The following is a 25,628-nucleotide window of genomic DNA, read 5'->3' on the forward strand; positions in this document are numbered from 1 at the left end:
GCTCAAGAGAAAGCTAAGGCAAGGAATGCCAAGCTTCGACAAAAAATGCCCTTAACCATCTATGAAGCAACACTCAATGGTGATGACACCCATGAAGAACTAACCACAGCTCCCAAAAGTTACTTGTGCAACTATAGGGTTGTAGTCCATCAATGACCACCACAGATGTGCTAGTGGATCTAAGTGCCAGTCTCAACTTTCTTGCACGAGGTATGGGAGCATCTTTCTCACGTACACACCTAATCCTACAACTATCAAAACTTTCAACGATCAAACTACTTGGATTATGGAGTACGTTAGTTTAAAAATATTGATAAATAACAATATGGTTGACAATAAATTCTTCTTCATGCCTACCGGCACATGCGGTCAACAGGTCATCTTGGGCAGGTAGGGCATGGTGTTCGAGTGTATATTGCCAAATCAATTAGCGAGAAAGAACGGTGATGTTGACAAGCGACAACCGCAAATCTCTCTACGTAGAGACTACGAGTGGTAGATCAACTCCAGCGGCAATCGAAGTCATTCCCTCACCATCCACCCCCACTGTTCTAGTACACACGACAACCTCCTCATCACAAGCCCAACCTCAATAAAAACGACCACGAATGGAACAAGTATGGACGAAGAAGGATATGCTACAAGTTTCACATGTGGTGAATTACGCACAACCCCTATTGATTCCACGAGTCACCCAATGTGCAGTTTCAACCTAAGGGCACTCACTCAAGAATCAAGCAAGGACCAAGGGAATACATGCCCAAGGATATTACAAGAAACCCCCAAATTTGGATGCCAAAGCTTTATCCATGCAACGTTACATCAATAAGACTGGAGAGCCAAAAATGCAAAGGGAGAAACCACCCCATTACCAAAGGCACCGACAGTATAACCACAAGAACCCAATCCTAAAAACAAAGTAGCACCACTCTCTGCAACATCTCATCCTCTTATCACATATAGCGCGTATTTTTGTAGGTTGCTCCTACTGATATAGAACTATTGCCCTCACTATGTGAGTTTGAATTATGTTTCTCTGGTTCCTTCTCTTTCATAATATCATAAATTCTCATTCGATGATTGTCGTGTAATTGAAGTATGTGTCAAAGTAGTTGACTTTAATATTTAGTATTAATGTTTATATCATTATCCTTTTGCAATAATCTTTTAGTAATAAAATCCATTTGGTACAAGGCCATTGTCCATTTATTAGTAGTTGACTTTGATATTTAGTATCAATGCTGTTTTGCAACAATCTTTTAGTTGTCATTTTTCATTTATTCATGAATACTCAATTAAGGCTCTTCTTTCTCTTGGAATGAGAGATCAAGAGTCTTCTTCGAATTTTCAATGGGTAATCAAAGTTTTTTAATCTAAAAATATAATTGATATAGGATGTGAGACTTTATCGTAATTGTTTGGTTGATAATTTAGGGTGTTGAGTATCACAATATTATTGAAATTTTTTTCAAGTGCGTCCTGAAATGAAGATATAAGGTTGACAAATAATGGATCCTTCTATGATTTTGTCATAAACATGACTAATGTTGATACTTGTTGTAGCAAAGAACCTTAAATGATAAATCGAATAATATTAATATATCCTGCTTCGTATTGGTGTCATTAATTGTGTGACATGCTTTGTATTAATGTGAGTAATTGATATTAATTTTATAGAATCATTATCATAGAAGTTCAAATTGTTACTGATAATAGTCTTCATGGTATTTTCTATTGTATTTTGAAAAACATCTTTGCATACGTTGTCTTCATAACTTTTGACATCTTGGCTCTTACATCCTCTATGTAGTCTTTGGCGGTGATGCACATGTTGTGGGGATCTTGAATGCCGTTAGAGTGCTCCACTCCAAGCTATCCTTTGAGAGAAGAAATGTGTATAAAAGCTATCTGTGAATATTACCTTTTGGCTCTTAGATTGTTGCAATTGTGACTCCTTGAAAAAGAAAGGAAATGGGGAGCGGGAAATAAAGGGAGTGAGAGGAGGCGAGATTTGGATGAGAGGAGATGAAGGGGGATAGAGTGGCAATCACAATTCATGAAGGAGAAGAGAGCTTGTATTTCATAAGCTTGCATACAACAATTGAAGATCAAAGTCAAAGGTTTTCCCTTTTGTACATGTCATCTTTTGGAGGGAGGGTAAATCCTATGTCTTTCTCTATTCTTCTACACTTCCTACTCCTAGTTTTGTAACCTTCTTGGGTCAAGTCGCGGTCCAAAGAAAAATCCTCATTCTATCTATGCTATATTATATTTAGAGATGACCATGGAACCCATTAAATTCATTTATGCATCAAAGAGGAACATATGATTATGACATCCATTTAACTACATATATCTTTGCATACGTAGCACCACATTATTCTTCAATAAATAATATTATAATATCTCATGATTAATTAAAACAGAGAATTGTTTGTCATCTCTGCAAAAAATTGAAAAAACATATCAAATACTTTTGATATGTGGCTTGATCTTGCATGAGCCTTGATAAGTTCATGGAAGGAAATAAAATGTTCCATGCCACATAAATAACCCACACAAAACAAAACATACCAAGCTAAAGTATTTGACTTTTTTAATGTTCATGCCACAATTTGTAAGACACACCCTTCTCATTGAAATGTATCCTACACAAACGTTAGAGAAATAGAATATGGATTCTACAAATACTACTCAACTTCCAAACCATAGAGATAGAGAGGGCATAAAGTTATTTAACTTATGCCTTATATGTGATATATCACAAAAACACTCCAAAAACTCCTAGCATGCCTTCTTTGTAACATGGTACTCATTATATCAATAACCATTTCACCTCAACATTCTCTCATGACGTTAATAAGGCCACACATAAAGTGAAACCACACAGTTACCAAAGTTTATCAAGCCTTATTACATTTTTCCTTGATGCTAAGAGTGACAGAGAGAAGCTTTTGCACAATAGTAGTTCAATGGCATTGAAGTTCATCTATCAATGCTTTGAGCCTTCATTAAACAATCCCCTAGACGGCAAAAGAATCAATTGGTCAAAGAACGATCCTCTTATATTGACTCTCACATTTTCTCCTCATGTGACCTTTAAAACACCACCTAAATTCACATGAACAAATTGAGTACTCACCATTTGAAACATGGAGTCAATTGAGATTCACACAAGCCACTACGCTTAGGCCACCACTCATCACTTAAAAGGCAAAGCATCATTTTTACTTGAATATACACACAAAATAATATAAGATATAAGACTTCATAACATCTTCATCCAAGTACAAAGTCTTCTATATATGGAAGACTTTGGGATACCACAACATTCCAAACCTCAAGAATAAAGGATATAACCCAAGGGAAGTATAACAAGCCCCATGAGAACTTCTTATCAAGCCCAACCATTTTTGTCAAATTGATACAAAGAGATATATAAACCTAAGCATTATCTAATTGTGAGTTTCAATTAATGAGAACATGGATCAAACACAACATCTCCAAGGCAAACAAGCCCATGTGTAGAATTTGAACTAGCCTTCACCACAAACAATCCAAGCCATTGCTATATCATTTAAGCCTACCTTTTTTCTACTTCTATGTACAATTTGTCTCTAAGCTTGGCAAAAGAATGTGTTGTTAAGATTCAAGGATTTTCCATGTTAGAACGAAGTAGAAGCCTAATTGTTAAAGCAATGCATACTACCCATGCAACTAGCTTGTCTAGCATCTTGCAAGGTCATAATTACTATATTCTAACATGAATCGCGTTGCAATTGAGTATAAGCAAATTAGCAAACTATTGTGATCCTGGATGCAACCACCAATTGAGATCTTGATGTCATACGTGGACAAGCATATGGACACATAGGTTTGCATTTCTTAAACTTGCCACATGGTCACACGTCATTAAAATTTACATCTCCATGTATGCAATTGCATATATAATTGATCAACCAAACTTCACTATTCTAAAGATGGCCCAGTTTCATGCATGAGGACATCCAATGGTCAAAATCTAAGGGCGTTGACCAAACCAACCAATCTTACTCGTAGAAGTTCCCCAAAAACAAAATATCAATTTGAAAAAAGGATTAATAAATAGGAATCACAAAGAAGTCTTTGACTACAACTTCATCGTTAACTATTTTAATATAATCTAAGGTGATGGCATCACTCCTTGTGGTCATCAAATATGAGACCATGCCATGAGAGGATACAAATGTTACAAGAAAAAAGGTAATTAGCCACACTGAATTAAGTCTTCAATTAAAGAGAGGCAGCGCATGAGTGACATAGGACGACCTAGCTATCTCACAGTACCCACATACTATAGGGAGATGCTAGGTAGACATTCGTGTTTAAGCCTTTTAGGGACGACACCACATAGCCTACGTTTGTATGATGTTCCAAGACCTCCATATGGCTCTATTGTCAATGTGCAAAAGATGATCAAGGGATTCAATGGTCAAAGCGATTGGTGGATGTGGAGATGTTATTGTGCAATAGTGGCACCACCATATGCAACCAACCTACAATTACTGAAAGAAGACAATTTTACTGTGACAGTGTGATCAAACATCACGATTCTAGCTAGTGAAGCTAGAAATTCGATCCCTAAGGTGAGTCATATATAGGTTGAAAAGCTATTCATACATTTCTTTGTTTGAATTTAATTCCTATTTGTGTGACGAATAAGGTGAGCGATGAGGATAGTTTTTCTACCAACAAGAGGCGATTTTGAGTGCTGTATACACGACCTACCTAATACTTCACTACTCAAGAGACTTGAAGACTTGACCACAGCCTTATTTCTTGCAACTATGCCTCCATTAGGACACATCACCATGTAGTAAGCCACAAGAAGCAAAAATCCAAAAACTTGTCCAAGAGTTCTTAAAGAGCGGCTTAATTTGACCAAGTAGATCACTCCTCTATGTATCGGTGTAGTTTACACTAGAAGAGGATGGATCTTGGATGGTATGTGTAGCCTGTATGATGCTTAACAATCAAGAACATTTTAGCTACGTCAAGAGGTATTGTTCTAAGGTGGACATATTTCAGTTGCCTTTGCATCTCACAAGGATCAGCTTATATCCACTAGTGCCCTTATCCTTCAATACTAAGCACATATGTATCCACACTTGACACTCAATTAATACCAACTTCCACAACAATTCTGCCATTTTTATTTTATTTTTTCATGAAATACGCTTGTATTCGGTAGGAAAGAAATGGCCAAGAGAAAAGAACTCACAACAGAAAAACATCATACAGTGCATGAGAAACAAATATAAAGTACCATTCAAAATATCTAAGCATATGCAAATCATGAAAGAAACCACGATTGTGGCTGACAATACCACACCATACCAATAAGAGACTCGGAGAAGAAGAGACTGCCTCTCCACTCTGAGTTCCCTATATCCTCGACCAAATGGCCATCAAGATATGTGCAATATCTGTCTAGATGCGAGCCATGGTGTGCACACACTGACCTAATTGATGTCCACAGCCTCTGTACATTTGGATCTCCAATTGTGCCAAGCGCTCATGCTCACATAAATTTCCCATTATGTTCATCGATGCAAGCGGAGGTTTGTACTGAGAGGCAAGAGCAACGTTAAGTCAATGAAACTCTACAAGATGATGTTGAGCTATGATAGCCAAGAAAAGACCTTAGCCTCATAATATGCATGACTTCTTGTCAAAGAGAGCCAAGCCACTGAGCCCCAAGTGTCAACCCACATTGTGAGGAATTGGGGGAGCATTGAGAGTGGAGTGAGCAGTTGTGAAGAAAAACGAGATCGGAGGTTGCAAGAATGAGAAATTGAATTAGTACAAAGGGTTGTCAAGATGACAAAACCCTAGGTCAACCTAGACTAGTGCTAAAACCCACACACACCTCAACTCAACTGCTAATTGTGGTTAAGGGGAAAAAACCTTAGAAGGCAAAAGTGTCCCCCCTTCTAACTGATTCTTACTTCTAACCAATTATTACATTGGCCACTATTTTACATATTACAACGTAGTGACAATGTCCTTGTGTACAAAGAATGATCTCAATCACCAAATGGAAGTAGCCCAAAGCAAAAAGCTTCAAATTTTTCTCTAGATAGAGACTTAGTGAAAAGATCTGCAACATTCTGATGTGTAGGACAGTAGATCAAACCGATCTCTTCTGCATGCAATATCTCTCTCACATAATGATGATGTATCTCAACGTGTTTCGTGCACATGAAGCACAGGATTCCATGCCACTGCAATAGCACGCTAATTGTCAGTGAGAATGGCAGTAGATGGCTGCAAACCACCACAACGATCTTCCATTAATCTCTTGAGCCACACATTCTATCATAGCAGTAAATGCTGCTCTGTACTCAGCTTTACATGAAAATGTTGAAACAGTGGATTGTTTCTTTCTCAGCCACTAAATGCAGGAATTGCCAATACAAAACCAATTTTACACTGATGGAGTGTCTGGTCATACTTCCAACTCAAATTGAATCACTAAAAGCATGCAAGTCAGTCTCACCCCCCCAGCATAGAACAGACCAAGAGACTGAGTACTCTACAAATATCTGAAAACATGCCTTACAGCACTCCAGTGATGTGTCTTTCAGCTGTGCATTAACTTGCTCAACTGGGATACATTGAGCTATATATGGGTATTGCACAGATAAATGAGGCATCCAACAACATGACTGTATATAACAGCATTAAAAGCTTCGCTTGCATCATGCATGAACAGCCTCAGCCCTGGCTCCACGAGATTAGAAATCATTCTCAGCCATAGTCATAAACTGTTGAAGCACTGAAAGGCGTCTTATTTTCAGTGCATCTTATTTTTCTTTTAAAGGATATGCACCACAAACATGTCTAGGAGTCTCCAAAGAAGATATATTCTGTACCATCCCATGTATGTGCAATAACTATAAACTGTGATAGTTCGCATGGCCGTATCTTGCATGTCATAATTCTGCATTCTTCATTGCTTGAGTAACTGATGCCACACATGCCGACATGCTGGTACAGTCTGGGCATCTCTAGCATCCCATCTCCTCTAATCCTAAGTAGGAGCAGCATATGCAGCTGGCCTTATCCATGCTTGCTAACTATCACGTGCATTACCTCCTTGCTAAGATACAGTAGACGCAACAACTACATTCCCAGGTGGGCTTGTTCCACTGTGCCAAAGACCCAAAGACTCTATATGACAAACACATTCTTCACTATAAAACTCCATAGGAATAATTGGTGCCATCCAATTTATCCTTCTTCTGAAGCAAAACCCCGAACACATCTCCCGGATTCTAATTTTGATTCTGATTCTGATTTTGAGCCATCTCAGATGTATGCACAAGTAGCTGTCCCAAGAAATTCACATGCTGTGACTATTATCGTACCAACGAAATCAGATGCACCCATCTAGCCAATGCTTGATGCACAATCTCACTTAAGTCTCATTTTACCAGAATAATTTCACAAGAGTGGACAGCAATTCTAAGAAGATGCACTCAGTCCTTCACTAAAGAAGGGAACTGTAGTACAATCTGAACTCATTTCTTCGTATTTGCTATCATCCTCTGATAAAAACTTAATAGCCCGTGCACAAACAGGGTTTATTCAACCTCTGTAAGGGCTAGAATAGTAAAAATCAGAATTGTTCTTTGTCAGAAAACTGGAGCAGGTCCTAATAGCTGCAGAATGCCTCTAGTACTGAAGCAACTTTGCTGCAGCAGAGAAATGCCTTCAAAACAGGTCGAAAATGTGCTGAACAGTAGCAAAAAGGACCTCCAGATGTGCTGACCCGGTCTAGGGAGCCCCAGACTAAATCCTAGGCATGAAAGAGATATATCTAATTGACAACGGGAGGATTTTACCAAAAACTAGATACGTAGCACATGATAGTCTTAGCTTGTCGATTCTCTGCAATATGTTGTGCCACTTTTTAACATGATATTTAAAAATTTTGAGCAAAGGATCTGTATGCATTTTAAGAATATTCTGTAATAACATTTACAGCTGCAAATACAGACCGTGCCCTATGGAATTCAAGATGCATTAGGAAAATTGTATAGAGATATTAACTGATGGAAGTACAGACGTGCATGTGCAATAGTATGTGTGTGTTTCTTTGAGAGACGCTAGAAGTTATTTTGATGAAGTAAAATTGACCAGCCTTTTTTTCTTTTGTGGCTTTTGAAAACCAACATTTATTGAATATTGCATGCATCACTACTAAAGCAAGAAATTGCCATACAGTATCTACAATGTTGGAATCATAGTCACCCACAAACGAGTTTCTAGGACACCCACAAAAGGTTTCTAGGCGCAACGTTTGATAGCACAGCTTGTCATTACCATTTAAACACTGAATTTCAAGTTGACCGAGTGCAAGCTCATCTATGCAAAGTTCCAAATTATGGTATTAATTGTTGTCATGATGTTCCGACATATGAGCACGCACGTTTTGTGGCACTTGGAGAGAAATTGGACATGCTTCATCCACACCTTCAAGGTCTGCCAGTTCAGGGGCTCTGAGAGTCGTGCAAGCTAGCCTTGTGGCCTCATGGCAACCAAGGAGGAGGGCACAGGTAGATGCAGCAATGGGCCGATTCTTTTATGGGGCAGATGTGGCCACAGTTAAGGCCCGCAATCCTTACTTCATTGATATGGTGAAGGAGATTGTAGCATTTGGTCCATCTTACACTCCCCTCTCATGTGAGGCACTGCACACCCTGATCTTGGCGACAGAGAAGATGGCCATAGAGCATGCTTTGACTCCCATCAAAGACATATGGCTGAGATGTAGTGTCACATTGATGGGAGATATTTGGAGTTACACTAGGAGCTGCTCAGCATCATTGCATACTCTAGAGAGGCTAGCTTTTTCATTATAAGTATTGATAATTCAAAGGCGGGAAAGTCAGTCGAGAGGTTGGCTAGCATTTGGGTGGAGGCCATTGAGTATGTGGGGGCACAATAGGTCATCCAATTTGTTTCGGATGGTGAGAACGCCAATAGGGCAGCGGGGAGGATTCTTGAAGCGTAGTATCCTCATATTACCTTCACTTCTTGCATGGCACATGGCCTGAATAATCTCTTGAAGGATATTGGTACGTTGGATTGGGTGAATCCTATCTTTGATATGGGTAATCATGTTGTCTCTTTCATCACTCGGCACCACTACATCTTGGCTGTTTTTTGCAAGATATCCCCAAACAAGAATCTCCTCAAGTATTGTGATATCCGCTTTGCATATAATTTCATCATGTTGAGGCGTCTTTTTAAGCTGAAAACTCAATTGAGACAGCTTGTTGTTTCGAGTGAGTGGGATGCATGGCGTGAGCGTAGCACTGCAGGGGCTCAAAGATGCATTCTGGGATAATGTTCACCTCTTGCTTCGGGTTTCAAAGCCTATTATTTTGATGTTGAGGCTTATTGATGGGGATAGTCCTTGCATTGGAAAGGTGTATGAAGGGCTGGATAGGATGACTGAGACTATTCAAGGCATTGATGATTTATATGCTTCTAGGAAGGAGAAGATTAGGGAACTTGCAACCTCCCGGTGGATGGAATATCATTCACCTTTAGAGGCTGCAGCCTTTGTTTTGGATCCAGAATTTCAAGGGAAGGGGCAAGAAACAGATAAGGAGGTGGTGCAAGGATGGTGGTGCAAGGATGGGAGCACATATCGAGATGAGTTGTCATCATTTTATAGGCAAGGAAAAAGGTTATTTGGATTGGAGGATGTATAGGCAGACGAGTTCAAGATTCCCTTCGTTCGTTGGTGGGAGCCTAGAGGACTATGGGGCAAATACTCCATTGTTGCAGGGTATGGCCATTCGTATACTCAATCAAGGGGCTAACTCTTCGCCCGTTGAGCAGTTGTGGAGTAATTTTGAAAACATTGCAACAAAAAAAGAGGAACAAGCTTGGGGTTCAGAAGGCAAATGATCTTGTATTTGTTAGTGGAAACTTGCATTTGTTTAACAAGTTCGGGGCAGATTCCACTCCTGAACCATATCTTGGATTTTGACCACATGAGTATTTCGACAGTGATGCAGAGGATGCTCCTGAGGCTGAGCTTGAGGATTCCTATATACCATGTAATTGACTCCAGAGTCTCGAGTCCTATTTTGTATTTACTATTTGGTATTGAGGCCTTCTGTTTAGGCTTGAGGCATGGCCTCCTTTTCTTGTATTTTGCATATTATATGCTCGAGCTTCTATGATATGCAATTCTATAACTTGAAGCTTTAAAGTTTATGCACATTGCGCATTGCACATTGCAATTTGCATTGATGTTTATTTCATTTTTCTAAGGACTTTGTGTCTTTAAAAGTCCAAAGATGAAATGGAAAGCTAAAAGCTGCTACATCTGGTTATTCTTAGCATATTTTGGTACCTTTCCATGTGATTTGATGAGGTGTCATATAAAGTGGTGTTCCCCTTTCCCAAAATGCTCCCGTTCCGACCCCCCCCCCCCCCCCCCCCCCGGTTTCCCGAAACGTTCCCGTTCCCTTGGTAACTATGATTTCAACACATAATTAAAAGCATCTATGAACATTTCACTTTATCTAACACATTTTGTCCCTCTTGGCCCCGAAGGCATGAAACAATTCTAAAATGAAACCTTTGAAACCCATTTCATAGTTGCCATCTGGAAATGTTTCTACTGACTTTGACCTACATTTAACCAGTTTTCAAACAAAGTTCCAGCATTAAGACTTAGCATTCCTACAAAACACAGCAAATGCTCAAACATGGAGTGCACACATCAAATAAGGATTACCTTGTTATGGTGGTTGATAGGCATGCTTTGCAACCCAAAGCTTTTATCACACATTGCGGGCCCATACATATCCCTTGTTCGGTTCGTCAAAAATAAGACTCGGAGATTTCAACATGGATATTAACTGTGCACACTGAAGCATTGCAGGTGTGGAAACAGCTTTAAAAGATCAGCCTTTGACCGCTTCTGCACAAAACAAACATGCAAGCACAGCATCAAAAATTAACCTTCATACACAAACATTGTCAGAAGTTAGAACTCTGGCAAATGGCATCGAGTATAAGAAAGACTCTTCAAAAATGAGCTTACACTGATGTTAGTACAGCCATTGACATCAATTGTCCTGAGTGTGGCTGAACATGCACGGGAAAGACTTTCCAATCCTTTATCAGTGACACCAAGTAGCCCATGCATGCTAAGATGCACAAAACACACAAAATTAGTGGCTTGAATTGGAACATGAGGCTGCATAGGCCACTGGCTCATTACTGGTTAAACTATTAAGATGTACACATTAGTGAGTTTGGAAGAGCTAAACACCTTAAAAGATGGAGCTTGGAGCAGTTATTCGCAATGAAATCAATCCCAATGTCTGTCACATTGATACACCTGCCATGTCGAAAGAGAATACACAATAGATAGGTCTCAAATTCGTACATTCCTTTGCATACTATTTACATTCAATCACACATAAAAGAATATAATCTGATCAAAAACTCTGATCCAATTCAAAGCATGTACATAGCAAGCAATCAAAACTCAAGGACTTTAAAGCACAATGCAGATGAGCAAGATCTGCTTAGTAAAAAGGGAGTCGAAAAAAGTTTGGCGGACTACAAAAACGAAAGCAAACCAACTCCTGGGTTGGAATCATCAAGAAAACTCCCGCATGCTCTCGACTGAGATAATAGCAACAGAAGTCCACGAAACCTTAAAGGATTAAAATAAAAGAGAACATACAGGGCCCACAGCTAATAGCAGAGAAGGGAGGGCAAAGTGCATAATGCTGCATATTTGTCTCATATAAAGTTCCCAACCGCCCTTTGCAACACTATACATGGCCAAGGGAACAGACCAGGTCAGATGTTATGTGCCAAGTCAATGTTCATATGTACATAAGTTAGGTGCGGTATACCTAGGGGGACATATGTAGTTAAAACGTTTGGAGCCATAGGGGATAAGAACATTGAGAGAGATGTCAAATGAAGGCCTAGGAGTAAGTTCATGACCAGCTGAATGTAGCACAGGAATTAGGCTATATAAGAGGCCAATCCCTCACCATTCAGGGCATCAGCATGGAATTTGGACTTCTACATAATGTACAAAAGTTGGCAAAGGAACAGGAAGCAGAGAACTTCTAGTTACCAAACTTGCATTTCTATTGGTCCAAGATTCTTGCTGGTACATCACCTCTATATTTTGCAGGATAAGTTTTCTTAAATTGATGAATCGTTTATTTGTACAAATTGCTTTTTTTGTTCAATGAAAAGCCTGCTATTAAGTATGAAAAATACCCCAAGAGCAATGCTCACGGCAGAAATACATCATGCATAGCATGAGAAACAAAATGCACTAAGTGGGCAAACATCTTGATCATCAGAAAGAAGCTAGAAAAGCACTAGGCTGAGGCTGAAAGTGCCATCTCAATCCTATGGTTTACTCTGAGAAAAAAAGGGAGCCACTCCACTCCCTGAAGAAAGCAGTCCTCCTAGTAGAAACCGCCGGGGAAGACCCCTGCATGCTCACCCAAATGGCCATCAAAGTGTGTGTAAGGGTGGACCTAGGAGCCTCTGTGCATCATCTCCAAATATTCCACGCAGAAATGCTCGATAAAAATCTCCCAAAAAGTATCCACGAAGGTATGTGCAAATCTTTAAGGGAAGTGGGGAACATCATCCAGCGAGTATGAATCAACTAAATGTCATCGAACCGAAAGATCCCAAGAAGAGTCATGCCTCTCATAAAAGACCTGAGGCCTCAAAAGCCACATAAAAATCGCCTATCTGCAATCCCATAGACAATACTACATGGACTCCTCAACGGAAAGGCAATGAGGGCAAGAAGGGGCTGCCCCAAACTTGATTAATAGAAAGCCAACAGAAAAGAAAGATTTTTTTCTTCCTGAGGAATTCCAGAGTTTCTTCCAAAAGAATTTTTGCAAGTCAATAGAAATCTTAAAATTCTCCCAATAAGGAGCTTTGATTGGCTTCCAGCCCTTAAGGCTGAGTTCAAACCTCCCGCCATTACTAACCGTGTAGCAAAAGAATGGAAGGCTCTTCTCTTCATTCCCAACATCAATCCATTCCCACTCCCCAGGGTCCCTATGCAAAGACTTTATGGGGACACGTCCATAGAGCCAAATCCTCCATGGAATTTAGCAATGCTGCTTTGTGGGGTACATATGACCATGACATTTCAAATGAGAATAACTGCATCTGACTCACATCATAGCATTCATGATATGCAAACAAAACACGTTAATTATACACCACATATTAAATACCAGCAAATGGAAGAGATACAATACATTGAATAAAATCTTCTTACCATGTCAAGTTCAATGATTCTAGAATTATGCACTTTGCCACACCCTGAGATACTCCATCATCTGTGAGATTCTGTACCATGTTGCATATAAGCACGTTTAATAGGTTCAGCATAGGACGTGATAGAAGGGGAGACAACAGTACATTTCAAAACCTTAAAAGCTTACCTGACCTCCACAGAGATCTAGAACTTTAAGAGCTTGCAGGTTAGACAGCTTTGAATATGACTTATTTGTGAAACTACAAAACCAATTCCAGTATCACAACTGATATTCCAACTGATGCTAGGATCTAGAACTTTAAGAACTTGCAGGTTAGACAGCTTTGAATATGACTTATGTGTGAAACTGCAAAACCACTTCCAATATCACAACTGATTCAGACTACCATAACTCTAGTGACAAGATACTATATGGTACAAATGGTACACACCTTGAGACAGCATAAAGATACAATGTTTCAATGTTTGGGCAAGCCTCCAATAGTCTTATCAACCCGTCATCTGTCAGTCTCACACATCTGCATGCATGAAAAGAATTCTAAGCATTTCGAGGTTTCCATCAAAATTATGAACAGTACCTATAAATAGATGCCAATAACTGCACATGAGGAACTTTGAGTCATCTCTATTGTCAAATAACATGGCACACACAATGTAACTCTTGGCTAACAGTTTGAGGTAAGCAAAGGTGGATGGGAATGAGACAGAAAGGAACGAGACGGAAATTTACAGCACAACGCTAAAAGAACCTTCACACCGTTGCCAGGATAGACCACACACATTGCCAAGACAAACCAACATAACATTAGGCGTAACGCCTAAACCACCCACATTGGCCCCCAAACAAGTATCATGTGAAACCGGCCTCTAATCACTCAGAGGGCAGTGGAACTAAACCTTTAATCACTTCAGCACTTATTTACAGCTCACAAAGCATATATCACAACCATTAACCATTGCATGATCACCATTTGGCATTTACCCATTTGTTCACAAACAAAACCACTAAAAAACGGATGGAGGCTAGAATGCCCCTGCTCAACAAACATAGACAAGTGCATCCGATTGGCCCCAAACACCGTGGTGCCCCTTTCGGTATTTCTTTATATTTCACAATGAAATGATTACAAGTTGCATCTAGGAGACCTGCCCCACAATTGAGCACGCAGCCCCAATTCACTGAGCCTTCGCAAGGCTTTCAAGCATAGAACACCATCACATAAGTGCACTTAACCCATAGGCTCAACCCAAAGGCATTCTCTTTTCCTAGTGCAATTCCATTGGCTGTCCAGATGCAATCACACTGCACCCCAGCTGCACTCTCTTTGAGTGGTTTCCAGATGGCATTCACAAAGCTTTTCAAAGCTCCAAAATAAAAACAGCAAAGTACCCAACCAAGGAATGACTCGTGTAGCACTGCCTGGGCACCTGTGAACCAATGAAAGAGGCGGCACACGAGGCCAACCAATAGCTTATGGCAAAAAGAAATTATAGCAGCAAAATCACAACTCACCAAGCCCTAAAAACTCGAACCAAGTCCTCAATCGCCAAAAGGACATAGTAGCCAATGCCCAATTGCATTCTCAGCCAAAGAGGAGTGCAAGGGCATGAAGAAAGAGCATTTACAAGAGCCAACCAGCAAGAATTCCACTGAAAAATGCGAAAAGAAGCACTTCTGTCGTGAAGAAGTGGGAGTTCTTGGGCTCAAAAGAAGCCTGCTTCAGAGAGGAATGCATTGAGAAGGTTGGAGAAGTTTCATGGACGGAAAGTCCTCCAAAACTAAGAAAAACCAGTCAACCAGCGTGTGGGACCACTCGAAATTCAAGAGAAAGCTGTAGCTTTGCAAGAGGAGAGGCCCAAGAGGCTGAGAAGCGAAAAGGTTTAAAAAAAGCCACTTTTGCAAATTCGACCAGCAAAAGAAGTGCTCAGCTCTGCCCGTTCTACCAAACGCAGCATGTAGAAGGCACTAGAGCCACCTGGAACTCTAGGGGGGCCACTGAAGGTACATGGCCCTCTAGGGGGACCATTAAAAATGCCACATCTTCATTTCCCAACAACCACTCTCTTTATTCCTTGGAATGCCTTTGGGCCTAGGGATTAATTACGCTTATGTGCTAGGCACCATGCCACGTTTAATTACACATTATTAAGGCCCACGCTTGGACTTTTAAAACCAAAGTTGTCACGGTCTCGTAGTACATTAAAGTACTTAGAATTTCAGGCCCCCGTGACATACCCCTCTCTTGAAACAGCAAACCACAGTTTGCTGTCCCAAAACATAGGAGCGAGTATGAAAGAAGAAAGCCATAGCTATAGTATATAGAGACAGTGAAAATATGGCTAGGAGAGGCATGCATACATCCATATACACTGCTCAAAATCTATGTGATCCTCGGCGATCAATAGTCAAGATGCATCAATATCATGAAGTCTCACAGCAGAAATACTGTCAGCTCAGTATCTCGGATGAAAAATACAATGTCATCAAGCAACCTCATGAAATCACGGTGAGCCCGTCTGTACTGAGGGAGTGGAGGTGCTACCCCTCTCGAACACCAGGTAATGCTCCAGACGCTTGCTCTGTTGAACTACCTGTAGGAGCCCGGACCGCAGTCGACTCTAACTGGAAAGCATCAAGGTAAAGCTGCAATATCCCAGATGACTCTGCCAGTTCACCATCCTCCATCCATTTTGCATCAAGTGATGGGTAATTTTGAAATTTTATAAAGTAGCGACGAATAACCTTACCCTTGAGCTTTCTATCTCTGTGTGTCAGAATTTGCTCTGGGACCAGAAGTTCATCCTGTTCTTCCACTTCAGGCTGCACCTCATCAGGTAAATCCTCGGGAATATCTCCATGATATTACTTAAACAAGCTCACATGAAATGCATTATGTATCTTCCAATGCGGAGGCAACTTCAGCCTGTAAGCTACCTCGCTTATCTTTTCAGAAACCTGGAAAGGACCATAGTAACACATGTTCAGCTCTGTGTACAACCCTTCCTTGCCTTTCTTATTTTTCAACCTTACCTTCTAAAAACGCAGCAAAACCCAATCATCTTCTGTGAATACCAATTCCCTGCGGTGCTTATCTACTGCTCTTTTCTGCTTGTCCTCACTTCTTTGCAAGGTATATTTCATCTTCTTGTAAGCCTCTTCAAGGCTTTTCACAAAACGATTAGCTTCAAAGATTTTCTCTTTTGTATGCAAAATGGGAGGTATCTTCTTGGCACCTTCCACTATTTCAAAAGGTGCTTTACCTGTGGATGTGTGCACTGTATTATTGTAAGCATATTCCAGCAAAGGCAAATAATGCTCCCATTTGCTTTTGTGGTCTGAGACATAGCATTTAAACATATCCAAGATGGTAGAGTTTTCCTGCTCCGATTGTCCATCGGATTGAGGGTGAAAAGATGACAAAAAATTCAGCGTAGTGCCCATATTTTCAAACAGCCCTCTCCAAAAGAGGCTGGTCATCCTCGGATCTCTATCACTGATTATGGATTCAGGCATCCCATGATACTTGAAGACATGCTGTAGAAACAATTTTGCCATTTGATCTGCTTCTTTCTTACTGGCACAAAGTGGGCTTGTTTGCTAAACCTGCAAATTATTGTCAACAATCCATCATGTCCAATAGGAGTACGTGGAAGATTGAACACAAAATCCATAGCTATGCTTTGCCATGGTCTACCAAACTACCGAGGCCCACCTCTTGAGAAACCAATGGAACCAATGAAACCGGCCTCTAATCACTCAAAGGAAGTGGAACTAAACCTTTAATCACTTCAACACTTATTTACAATTCACAAAGCATATATCACAACCATAAACCATTGCATGATTACCATTTGGCATTTACCCATTTGTCCATCACAAACAAAACCACTGAAAAAGGGATGGAGGCTAGAATGCACCTGCTCAACAAACATAGACAAGTGCATCCGATTGGCCCCTAACACTGTGGCGCCCCTTTCGGTATTTCTTTATATTTCACAGTGAAATGATTACAAGTTGCATCTAAGAGACCTTCGCTGCAACTGAGCACGCAGCCCCAATTCACTGAGCCTTCGCAAGGCTTTCAAGCATAGAACACCAGCACATAAGTGCACTTAATCCATAGGCTCAACCAAAGGCATTCTCTTTTCCGAGTGCAATTCCATTGGTTGTCCAGATGCAATCACACTGCACCCCAGCTGCACTCTCTTCGAGTGGTTTCCAGATGGCATTCAAAATAAAATCAGTAAAGTATCCAACCAAAGAATGACTCATGTAGCACTGCTTGGGCACCTGTGAACCAATGAAAGAGGCGGCACACGAGGCCAACCAATAGCTTATGGCAAAAAGAAATTGCAGCAGCAAAATCACAACTCACCAAGCCCTGAAAACTCGAACCAAGTCCTCAATCGCCAAGAGGACATAGTAGCCAATGCCCAATTGCATTCTCAGCCAAAGAGGAGTACAAAGGCATGAAGAAAGAGCATTTACAAGAACCGACCAACAAGAATTCCACTGAAAAATGCGAAAGTGCTTCTGTTGCGAAGAAGTGGGAGTTCTTGGACTCAAAAGAGGCGTGCTTCAAAGAGAAATGCATTGAGAAGGTTTTGGAGAAGTTTCATGGACAGAAAGTCCTCCAAAACTAAGAAAAACCAGTCAACCAACGCGTGGGACCACTCGAAATTCAACAAAAAGCTGTAGCTTTGCAAGAGGAGAGGCCCAAGAGGCTGTAGAAGCGAAAAGATCCAGAAAAAGCCACTTTTGCAAATTTGACCAGCAAAAGAAGTGCTCAGCTCTGCCTGTTCTACCAAACACATGGAGGGAAAAAGCAGATCACTGCGAAGGGGAGGCCGAGCGGAAGTCGAGGAATCCAAATGGAAGTCGAAGAATCCAAACGGGTGAGGAGTTATGAAGAAAAACGAAATTCAGCTGAAGGAGGCTGAAAAACCAGTCCAACATCTCAACAAAGGGAGAAGATGAGAGACAAAACCACACATGTGAAGTTTAGAAGGCCCAAGAAGTTCCAAGAATGGCAAAGGAGCATGTAGAAGGCACTAGAGCCACCTGGAACTCTAAGGGGGCCACTGAAGGTACATGGCCCTCTAGGGAGCCCATAAAAAATGCCAGATCATCATTTCCCCTCTTTTAATTCCTTGAAATGCCTTTGAGCCTAGGGATTAATTACGCTTATGTGCTAAGCACCATGCCACGTTTAATTACACATTATTAAGCCCAAGCTTGGACTTTTAAAACCAAAGTTGTCACGGTCTTGTAGTACATTAAAATACTTAGAATTTCACGCCCCCGTGACAATGATGCCTCCTCTCTTTCACTCTTTTGCAGCTACAAGTGCTACTCTCTAGAGAAGCACCCTGAAAAGCACTTTAGATTTCCCACAACAAAGCACTCTAGGGAAAAGTGTGGGCTCCACCGGTCAAAATTCAACTATGTTTGTGATCCCTTTGTCTCAGTTTATCTACTTGCCTGTCACACCTCTCTTTTGTTAAAATCTGATGTTCCTGTCAGTTTGCAGACTCATCAGACCTACTGACAATAAATCTCTACAACCAAATCATCTCTTTACTAGCCTTTGTAACTGCAACATATTATGCTTCTGTTGTAGAAAGTGCAACAACCTTTTGCAACTTTGAAATCCAGCTTATTGATGTTCCACCTACAGTAAAAACATACCCGGTGGTGCTTCTTCTTCCATTAAAAATTTCTGCAAGTCAGCAGGAATCTGAAAGTTCTCCCAATGATAAGCTCTGGTGGGCCTCCAACCCCTACAGCTGAGCTCAAATTTCCTGGCATTACTGACCGTGTAACGAAAGAAGGGGATGCCCTTCTCTCGGTGCCCTTCATCTATCCATTCCCATTCCCCAGGGTCCCACTGCAAAAACTTAATTGGGACACCTCCATAGAGCCACAGCCTCCATGAGCCAAGGGCGAGGAGAAGCGGGTCCGCAGGATTCAAGTACCACTGTGAAAGAGAGCCATGCTCCATGAAGCCCACTATCCTAACTGGCTGAAACAGTACCTCCAACAAGATATCGTATGTGGATCTGGACAGCCTGCCCCCCGAAGAAACATCAAAAACTAAGGCATCCTCATGTGTGTCAAGAAAAGCAATCACCTGTAAAGGAACTCCCAATCTGGAAAATGCCCCCATCTAGGTGGAGCAAGTAATAGGCATGTCATCTGTGTCCACCCAATCCAAGGGCAAGGCTGCATCAATCTATTGGGCTCTCCCTGCACTCCCTCTGAGATTAAGAACCATCTGGGCCTGTCGGTCTACAGGAAGCTTCCTGAAGGCTTTCCATGCTCCCACTGTAGATGCAGGGCCCCTCTCCCATCTTGGCCACTGCATGTAAGGAGAAGCTCCAAGTGGTCTACCAAGATCATCCAAAATCCTGTCATTCCACATGATAGGCTGCCTTTCAATCTCTTCACGAGTGGATGGGGGAATCCTGCGAAGAGTACTCCTGAAGCTGGCCATGCTTGTAGGATAGCAACCATAAGAGGGGAAGAGGGAGACCTGAGGTGGGCTGTGGTGAAAACCCATCTAGTACTGTGTGTCCAATCCTCTCCTGAAGTGGGCGTGCGAGACTGTATGCATCTGATAAAAAAATCCTTCCAAGGCTCTTGCCCTGGCATAAGCCCTCTCACAACGAACTTGCAGAGTAAAGCTCTGCACTGTAGATCTGGGTCGATGATATTCAAACCCCCTTCTCTTGTAGGAAGAATCAAGGTCTCCCAAGCCACCCTAGCTGTAACATCAGTTGTGCCATCTAGACCACTCCATAAAAAGTTTCGTACAGGCCTCTTAAGCTGAGTGACACAATCCCTAGAGTAGCACCAACAAGCGCATACAAACCATGCTGTGGCTAGAAGAACCTGGTTAACCACCACCACCCTGGAGGCCAATTCAAGTTTGGCTGAGCTCTAGAAAAGGAGCTTTCTTCTAATGCTTTCCAACACCGGAGCAAACTGTTGTGAAGGAGAGATGCCCACCCCAACCTGGCAGCCCAAATATCTGACGGAGACGCCCCTCTGTACCCACGTGAAGCCAATATCATTACCCCAATCCGGGGTGTCATCCTCGCAAATCCAAAAACCACTGGATTTATGCCAATTAATGTGTGCACGCCGTGCAAAACAAATCCAAGGCTGTCCGTAAGGAAGTGTGTGTCCTGGGGGAGGCATCCAAAAAAACAGCCGTGTCATCTGCCAACTCACTATCCAGGAGCTCTTCTTCCCGGCGGATAGGAAGCCTCAGCCCATAAATATCAGCTTGAGATCTAATGTCGATACTCATAGCTTCCGCCACAAACAGAAAAAGAAACGGGGCAAGAGGACATCCTTGGCGGATGGATCTGGAAATCTGAAACCTGTCCCCTCTTACCCCCCCAATGAGCAACGGGCTATGGGCTGATCTGTAGAGAGAGAATACTCCTCTAATCCATGCATCTGAAAAACCGAAGCGAGATAGAGTACCCTCTAAAAAATCCCAGTCTACTCTGTCGTAAGCTTTCTCAAAGTCCAAGAGTAGAGTGGCCAATCTCTGGCGGCTCTACATGGCCCATTCTAAGGCCTCCCAAAATGAGAAAATATTATCAAAAATATTTTTGCCATGCACAAACCCTGTCTGCGTGTCATGAATCAAATCTGGAAGAAAAACCTGTAGCCGCAGACTGATGGCTTTCGCCAGAATCTTGTAAAAAGTGCCCAATAGAGTGATGGGTCTCCATTGAGACACAAGATTCCTATTACCCCCCTTTGGGATGAGATGAATGAGACCATCTGTAAGTGAGTCCGGCATCTCACCAGAGTCCCACACGCCCTGCAGGGTTGATGTAATGTGATCACCAATCTGCTCCCAAAAAGTAATAAAAAAGGAGGGGTTAAGTCCATCTGAACCTGGGCAGTTGCCCTTGTGAAGGGCAAGTAATGCAGTCTTGAATTCTGCATTGGTGAAAGGTGCATCCAGAGAAACATACATCTCATCCTTCACCAATATAGAGATACAATGCCAAATAACCTCTCTAGCATCATCATGGCCTGTGTGCTTGGATCTGCAGTAAGAAGGGATGCAAAAAAATCTGAAGCTACACGCATGACAGCATCAGGATTTGACTGTAACACTCCGTCTGAGTCAACAAGCTGCAAAACACTATCTCTACTATGTCTGGGCCCATGAGTAGAGAAAAAGTGTTTATTGACCCTGCCACCCAACTGAATCCAAAAGGATTCCCGTGCATAAAAGGCATATTCTGCTCTCTGATCCAACAATGTCTGCAAATGAGCCCTTGCTGCAGCAAGGCGCTCCTGAATCCAAGCATCTAAGCATCTGTGGGCCTCTTCTGCTCTTCCCTCTGAAGGGACGCTAACTGCTGGCGTATACCAATCTCACATCTGAGAATCTCACGTCTCCTAGAATCAGCGACTGTATGATAATAGCCACTAATTCTGGATAAGGCTGCAGCTACCTAAGATGGGTGGACAGCTCCACCCTGTATGTGAGAAACCCAAATCTGTAAAATATCATCCGTGAGGCTCTCCTCTGCATAAAAAGCATCCGGAATCCTGACACTGGCAAAGTGTCCTCTCCGATGAGGCTCAAGAATCTGCAACACCACTGGAAAATGATCTCAGGTGGAAACCCCAATAGAAATGCATACAGATCCTCTTGTGTCAAGTGCCCAATCATCTACATAAAATATGTCAATCCGTGCATGAATGGGCATGTGTATTCTCATGTTCGACCAAGAGTACAGGAGTGGCTGTGGCATAATATGAAAGGCATCATCCAACCAAGTGTCCCTGCCATTGAATTGAAAGAGGAAGGCATCCCAGGCTGCCCTCTCCAAAGAATGAATTCCACCCTGTCTGCCTCCCTTTTTGTCTGAAGGCAACTCAACCATGTTGAAGTCACCACCAATGATCCAAGAATCTGCAATGGAGGCCCACGAGAGTAACTCCTTCCAAAAGGAGATCCGCTCCCCTCTGTTGTTGGGAGCATAGAGATTGAGAAGACCAATCTTACGCCCTCCAATCAAAATAATGATCCATTGAGCTCTAGAAGGGGAGATAATACCATGACTGGCAACCAAGGGGAGAATAGAAAGAGAGACCGAAATGCAAGTACCTCCCCTTGTGCCCACAGCAGGCGACCAGAAGGTATGTCCTGAAAGCAGTTTGCCTGACTTAGAGCAATCACTGGCATCCAGGATATCAATAGCACCTCCAGTGACACCTGGACTCTAAGTCTGCAATGCTTTCAGGATGAGGCAGAGTCCTGAGGCAGAGTCCAGTGCTGCGGTAACGGCTTCATATCCCTAGACAGCTTGCAAGTCAGGGCGCTGCGTGAGCGAAGTCATTACTTGACAGCTACCTATCGGAATTGATCATGTGACCCAAAAAAAAAAAAAAATCATTTCTCTACATACAAATCGTCGTTTTTCCCTTACAATAGTTGCCACGTCTTTTCTAAGGTTCCCCACCTTTGACAAAAGCCACCTCATTAGAGTATTTATACACCTCCCTAAAGTTTAAAGCCCCCCCCCTCTCTTTTGAAAGTCTTTTCATCCCATTCTTCTTTCCAATCTCCTTAGCCTCGCCAAACTCAAAGAAGAAGATCGAAGAATAGGTCGAAAAGTTTGAAGCAAAGAGTATAAAGAAGAGCGGGATCGGGATGAGAGATCAAGAATTAAAAGCGTGAGAGGACGCGTCAGCTTCAAAAACAAATTCAAGACCATCGAACAAATACCAGGGAAGTGGGCATCATATTTTTCTCTTTGATATAAAGCGCTTTGCTTTACATTTTCTGAAAAATATACATTTTTAAAATGACAACTCCAGAAAGGAATGGTATGAATAGGGAGGCCGAGGAAAGGGCTAGAAAGGGAAAAGCAATAGCTAGAGAGAAAATACATGAGGAGGTACAAACTGAAACTCAAGAGGATAATGTAGAAATGGAGGATATTGATTATGGTGATTATGGAATTCTGTATGCAGAATTCACTAAACTTGAAACTCGAACGCAAAATATAGAAACACAGTTAGGGGTTATCAGTGAAACATTAAAAACCCTAACTGAAGCTATAACTAAGATAGCCGATTCTCAATCAGTATCTATTACTGAAAAATCACCGATTCCTCCTAATCAAGTTGAGAGGTCTACCGCTCGACTTAGAGAAACCTCGAACATCCTTAAGGACTTAAAACCGCCAATTTTCAATGGGGAAGAAAAGGAGCATAATAAAGATGCGATTAATACATTCTTGCAAAAATGGCAAGACTTTCATCGACTCAGGAATACACCTCCTGAAAATCAAGTCGTGGAAGCAAGTCTTTCCCTTGGAAATAAAGCCTATAAATGGTGGATGAGCCTCAGGGAGAGTGATAAAATTCCTAGATATTGGACTGAGTTTGAACAAGCCTTCCTAAAAGAGTTTTTACCGGAAAATGAATTAGAAAGAGCGTGGGAGGCTTGGGACAATTGCACTATGGGAAAAAACACTCTAGTCCAGTACATAGCGAATTATAGAGAGGCAGTCCTTAAGCTGAAGGGAATTGATGAATTCCAAAAGATAAGGGGTTTCGTGAGAGGTCTCAAAGACACTTATAAGGTTGAGGTGAAAAGAAATTCTCCAAAAACCTTTGAGGAAGCCATTAAGTATGCCCAAATATATGATGATACGACGGGGAAATTCAGAATTGGAACTTCGGAGCAAACATGTTTTGTTCCAAAGTTCAATAAATTTTCCAATTTGAAAAGGAAGGGGCACTTTAAGAAGGAGGTTCCTCAGGCACTACCTAAGAAACCTCAAACACAAAATTATCCTCTCTTGAAGAAAGAGGATTATGAAAGGGCCAGGCAAGAAAATCTTTGCTTCAAATATCTGGGCAAAGACCATGCTGCTTGGAACTGTCCTCAAAATAAACCAGCGGGAGCTAAAGCCCCAAATAGACCTCCACAAAAACAAGTGCATGCGGTGCAAGTGTTACCGCTTAATGGTACTAAAAAGTACACTGAGGTAGAGGTCTATCATGAGGATAGCACCCACATGTGCTGTCTATCATCGGCAATGTAGCAGCCCACCTTTGGTCCTCATGATTTAATGAAAGCATTAAATGGATTTGTAATCAGCCAGAGCTTAAAGGTAGAAAAGCTAGATGGGCTGAGTAAATGCAAGAGTTTGATATACAATTGACATATAGGAAAGGGAAGTTTAATGTGGTAGCAGACTCTCTTAGCCGAATGCCATTTTTGGCACTTCAATACATAATCTTGGATGTCCTTACCTATTCTAGGCCAAAAGAATTGTCTTTTCAGAAGTACATATGTCTTCTGAATTCTCGGGTGTCCAGCACTCGGACTATCATGACATTCAAAAAGGATTTGGCGCCTAATGTCATTATCATCCGGGACACATACTCTACCCTTGTAGAGTATGTAGCCATCTTCAATAGTATATTTTTTCCACTTGAGTCCTTTATCACCAATCTGTGGTGTGTCGCCATTTCCATGCGACTCCTCAGTGAAAGCCTCTCGATTAGTTGGATCCCTGTTTTTAATTGCTTTCCATAGTTCAGAGAAGTGAGGATCGGGCGTGTTTGCTTGGTTTCTTTTTCTTTTTAATTTGGGTCTAGTCCCCTTCTGAGGGGGTCACCTAGGGGGTCTGAGACTCCTGTTGCTCCTGTTTGGGGGGGTGCTGGGCTCTGGCCTGCTGATGCCTGCTTTGTGGGGGTGGGTGGGAGGCGCTCGGCCTTGGCCACGGGGGCAATCTCTGGCTAGGTGACCCATCTGTTTGCAATGAAGACACTGTCCTGGTAATCTAGAAATCTCCACTCGCTAGCGAAGTGTACCCCCTTCAAGGGTCTCTAGGAGAATCAACTTTGGGAGGGACTGTGGGCTCTCAACCACCGGTTTGATCCTAGGGACCCCGTCATCTGCTACCACTGATGCAGCCGAATCTGGAGGAGACTCGAGCACTGTGCCAAATGCCTAACCAATGGAAGGGAGGATGGCTCGATACTCCTTTGGGAGCCCTAGAAAGCGGAGCGTAACTGGAAAACGGGGAACATGGTGTGTCGTGTCCATGTCCTCCACTGTAAAGCCATGGTACCAAGGAAAGAGGTACACCGAATGTGGGCTGGGCTCTACTCCACAAGTGTCAAGGCCGTATTGAAGGAGCTTAGCTCGATGAGGAAGATGCCTCTTCCATAGATGGTGACCTCGGGGGGGTAGCGTGAAGAGGTGAGGCGGAGAAAGCAACGGGA

The 25,628-nt window shown here is 42.0% G+C and overlaps 1 protein-coding gene across 2 annotated transcripts in view; it reads right to left on the bottom strand.

Moving 5' to 3' along the window:
• Positions 1-2,639: 2,639 nt before the first annotated feature.
• Positions 2,640-25,628, bottom strand: part of LOC147900231 (RNI-like superfamily protein) — a 132,282-nt gene continuing 109,293 nt past the window's right edge. The window contains exons 7-13 of one of the 2 annotated variants that reach the window (XM_087377282.1): positions 13,780-13,866; positions 13,515-13,587; positions 13,349-13,419; positions 11,342-11,410; positions 11,111-11,216; positions 10,802-10,987; positions 2,640-3,023 (exon numbers count right to left, since the gene is read on the bottom strand). In XM_087377282.1, coding sequence (XP_087233408.1) covers positions 10,922-10,987; positions 11,111-11,216; positions 11,342-11,410; positions 13,349-13,419; positions 13,515-13,587; positions 13,780-13,866 — 472 coding nt within the window. In that variant the 3' untranslated portion in view covers positions 2,640-3,023; positions 10,802-10,921. The other variant, XM_087377284.1, reaches the window with a different exon arrangement.

This window comes from Dipteris shenzhenensis, chromosome 7 (assembly GCF_047967505.1).
Source record: "Dipteris shenzhenensis isolate YYH24624 ecotype China chromosome 7, Dip_SZ_1.0, whole genome shotgun sequence".
NCBI classification, from domain to species: Eukaryota; Viridiplantae; Streptophyta; class Polypodiopsida; order Gleicheniales; family Dipteridaceae; genus Dipteris; species Dipteris shenzhenensis.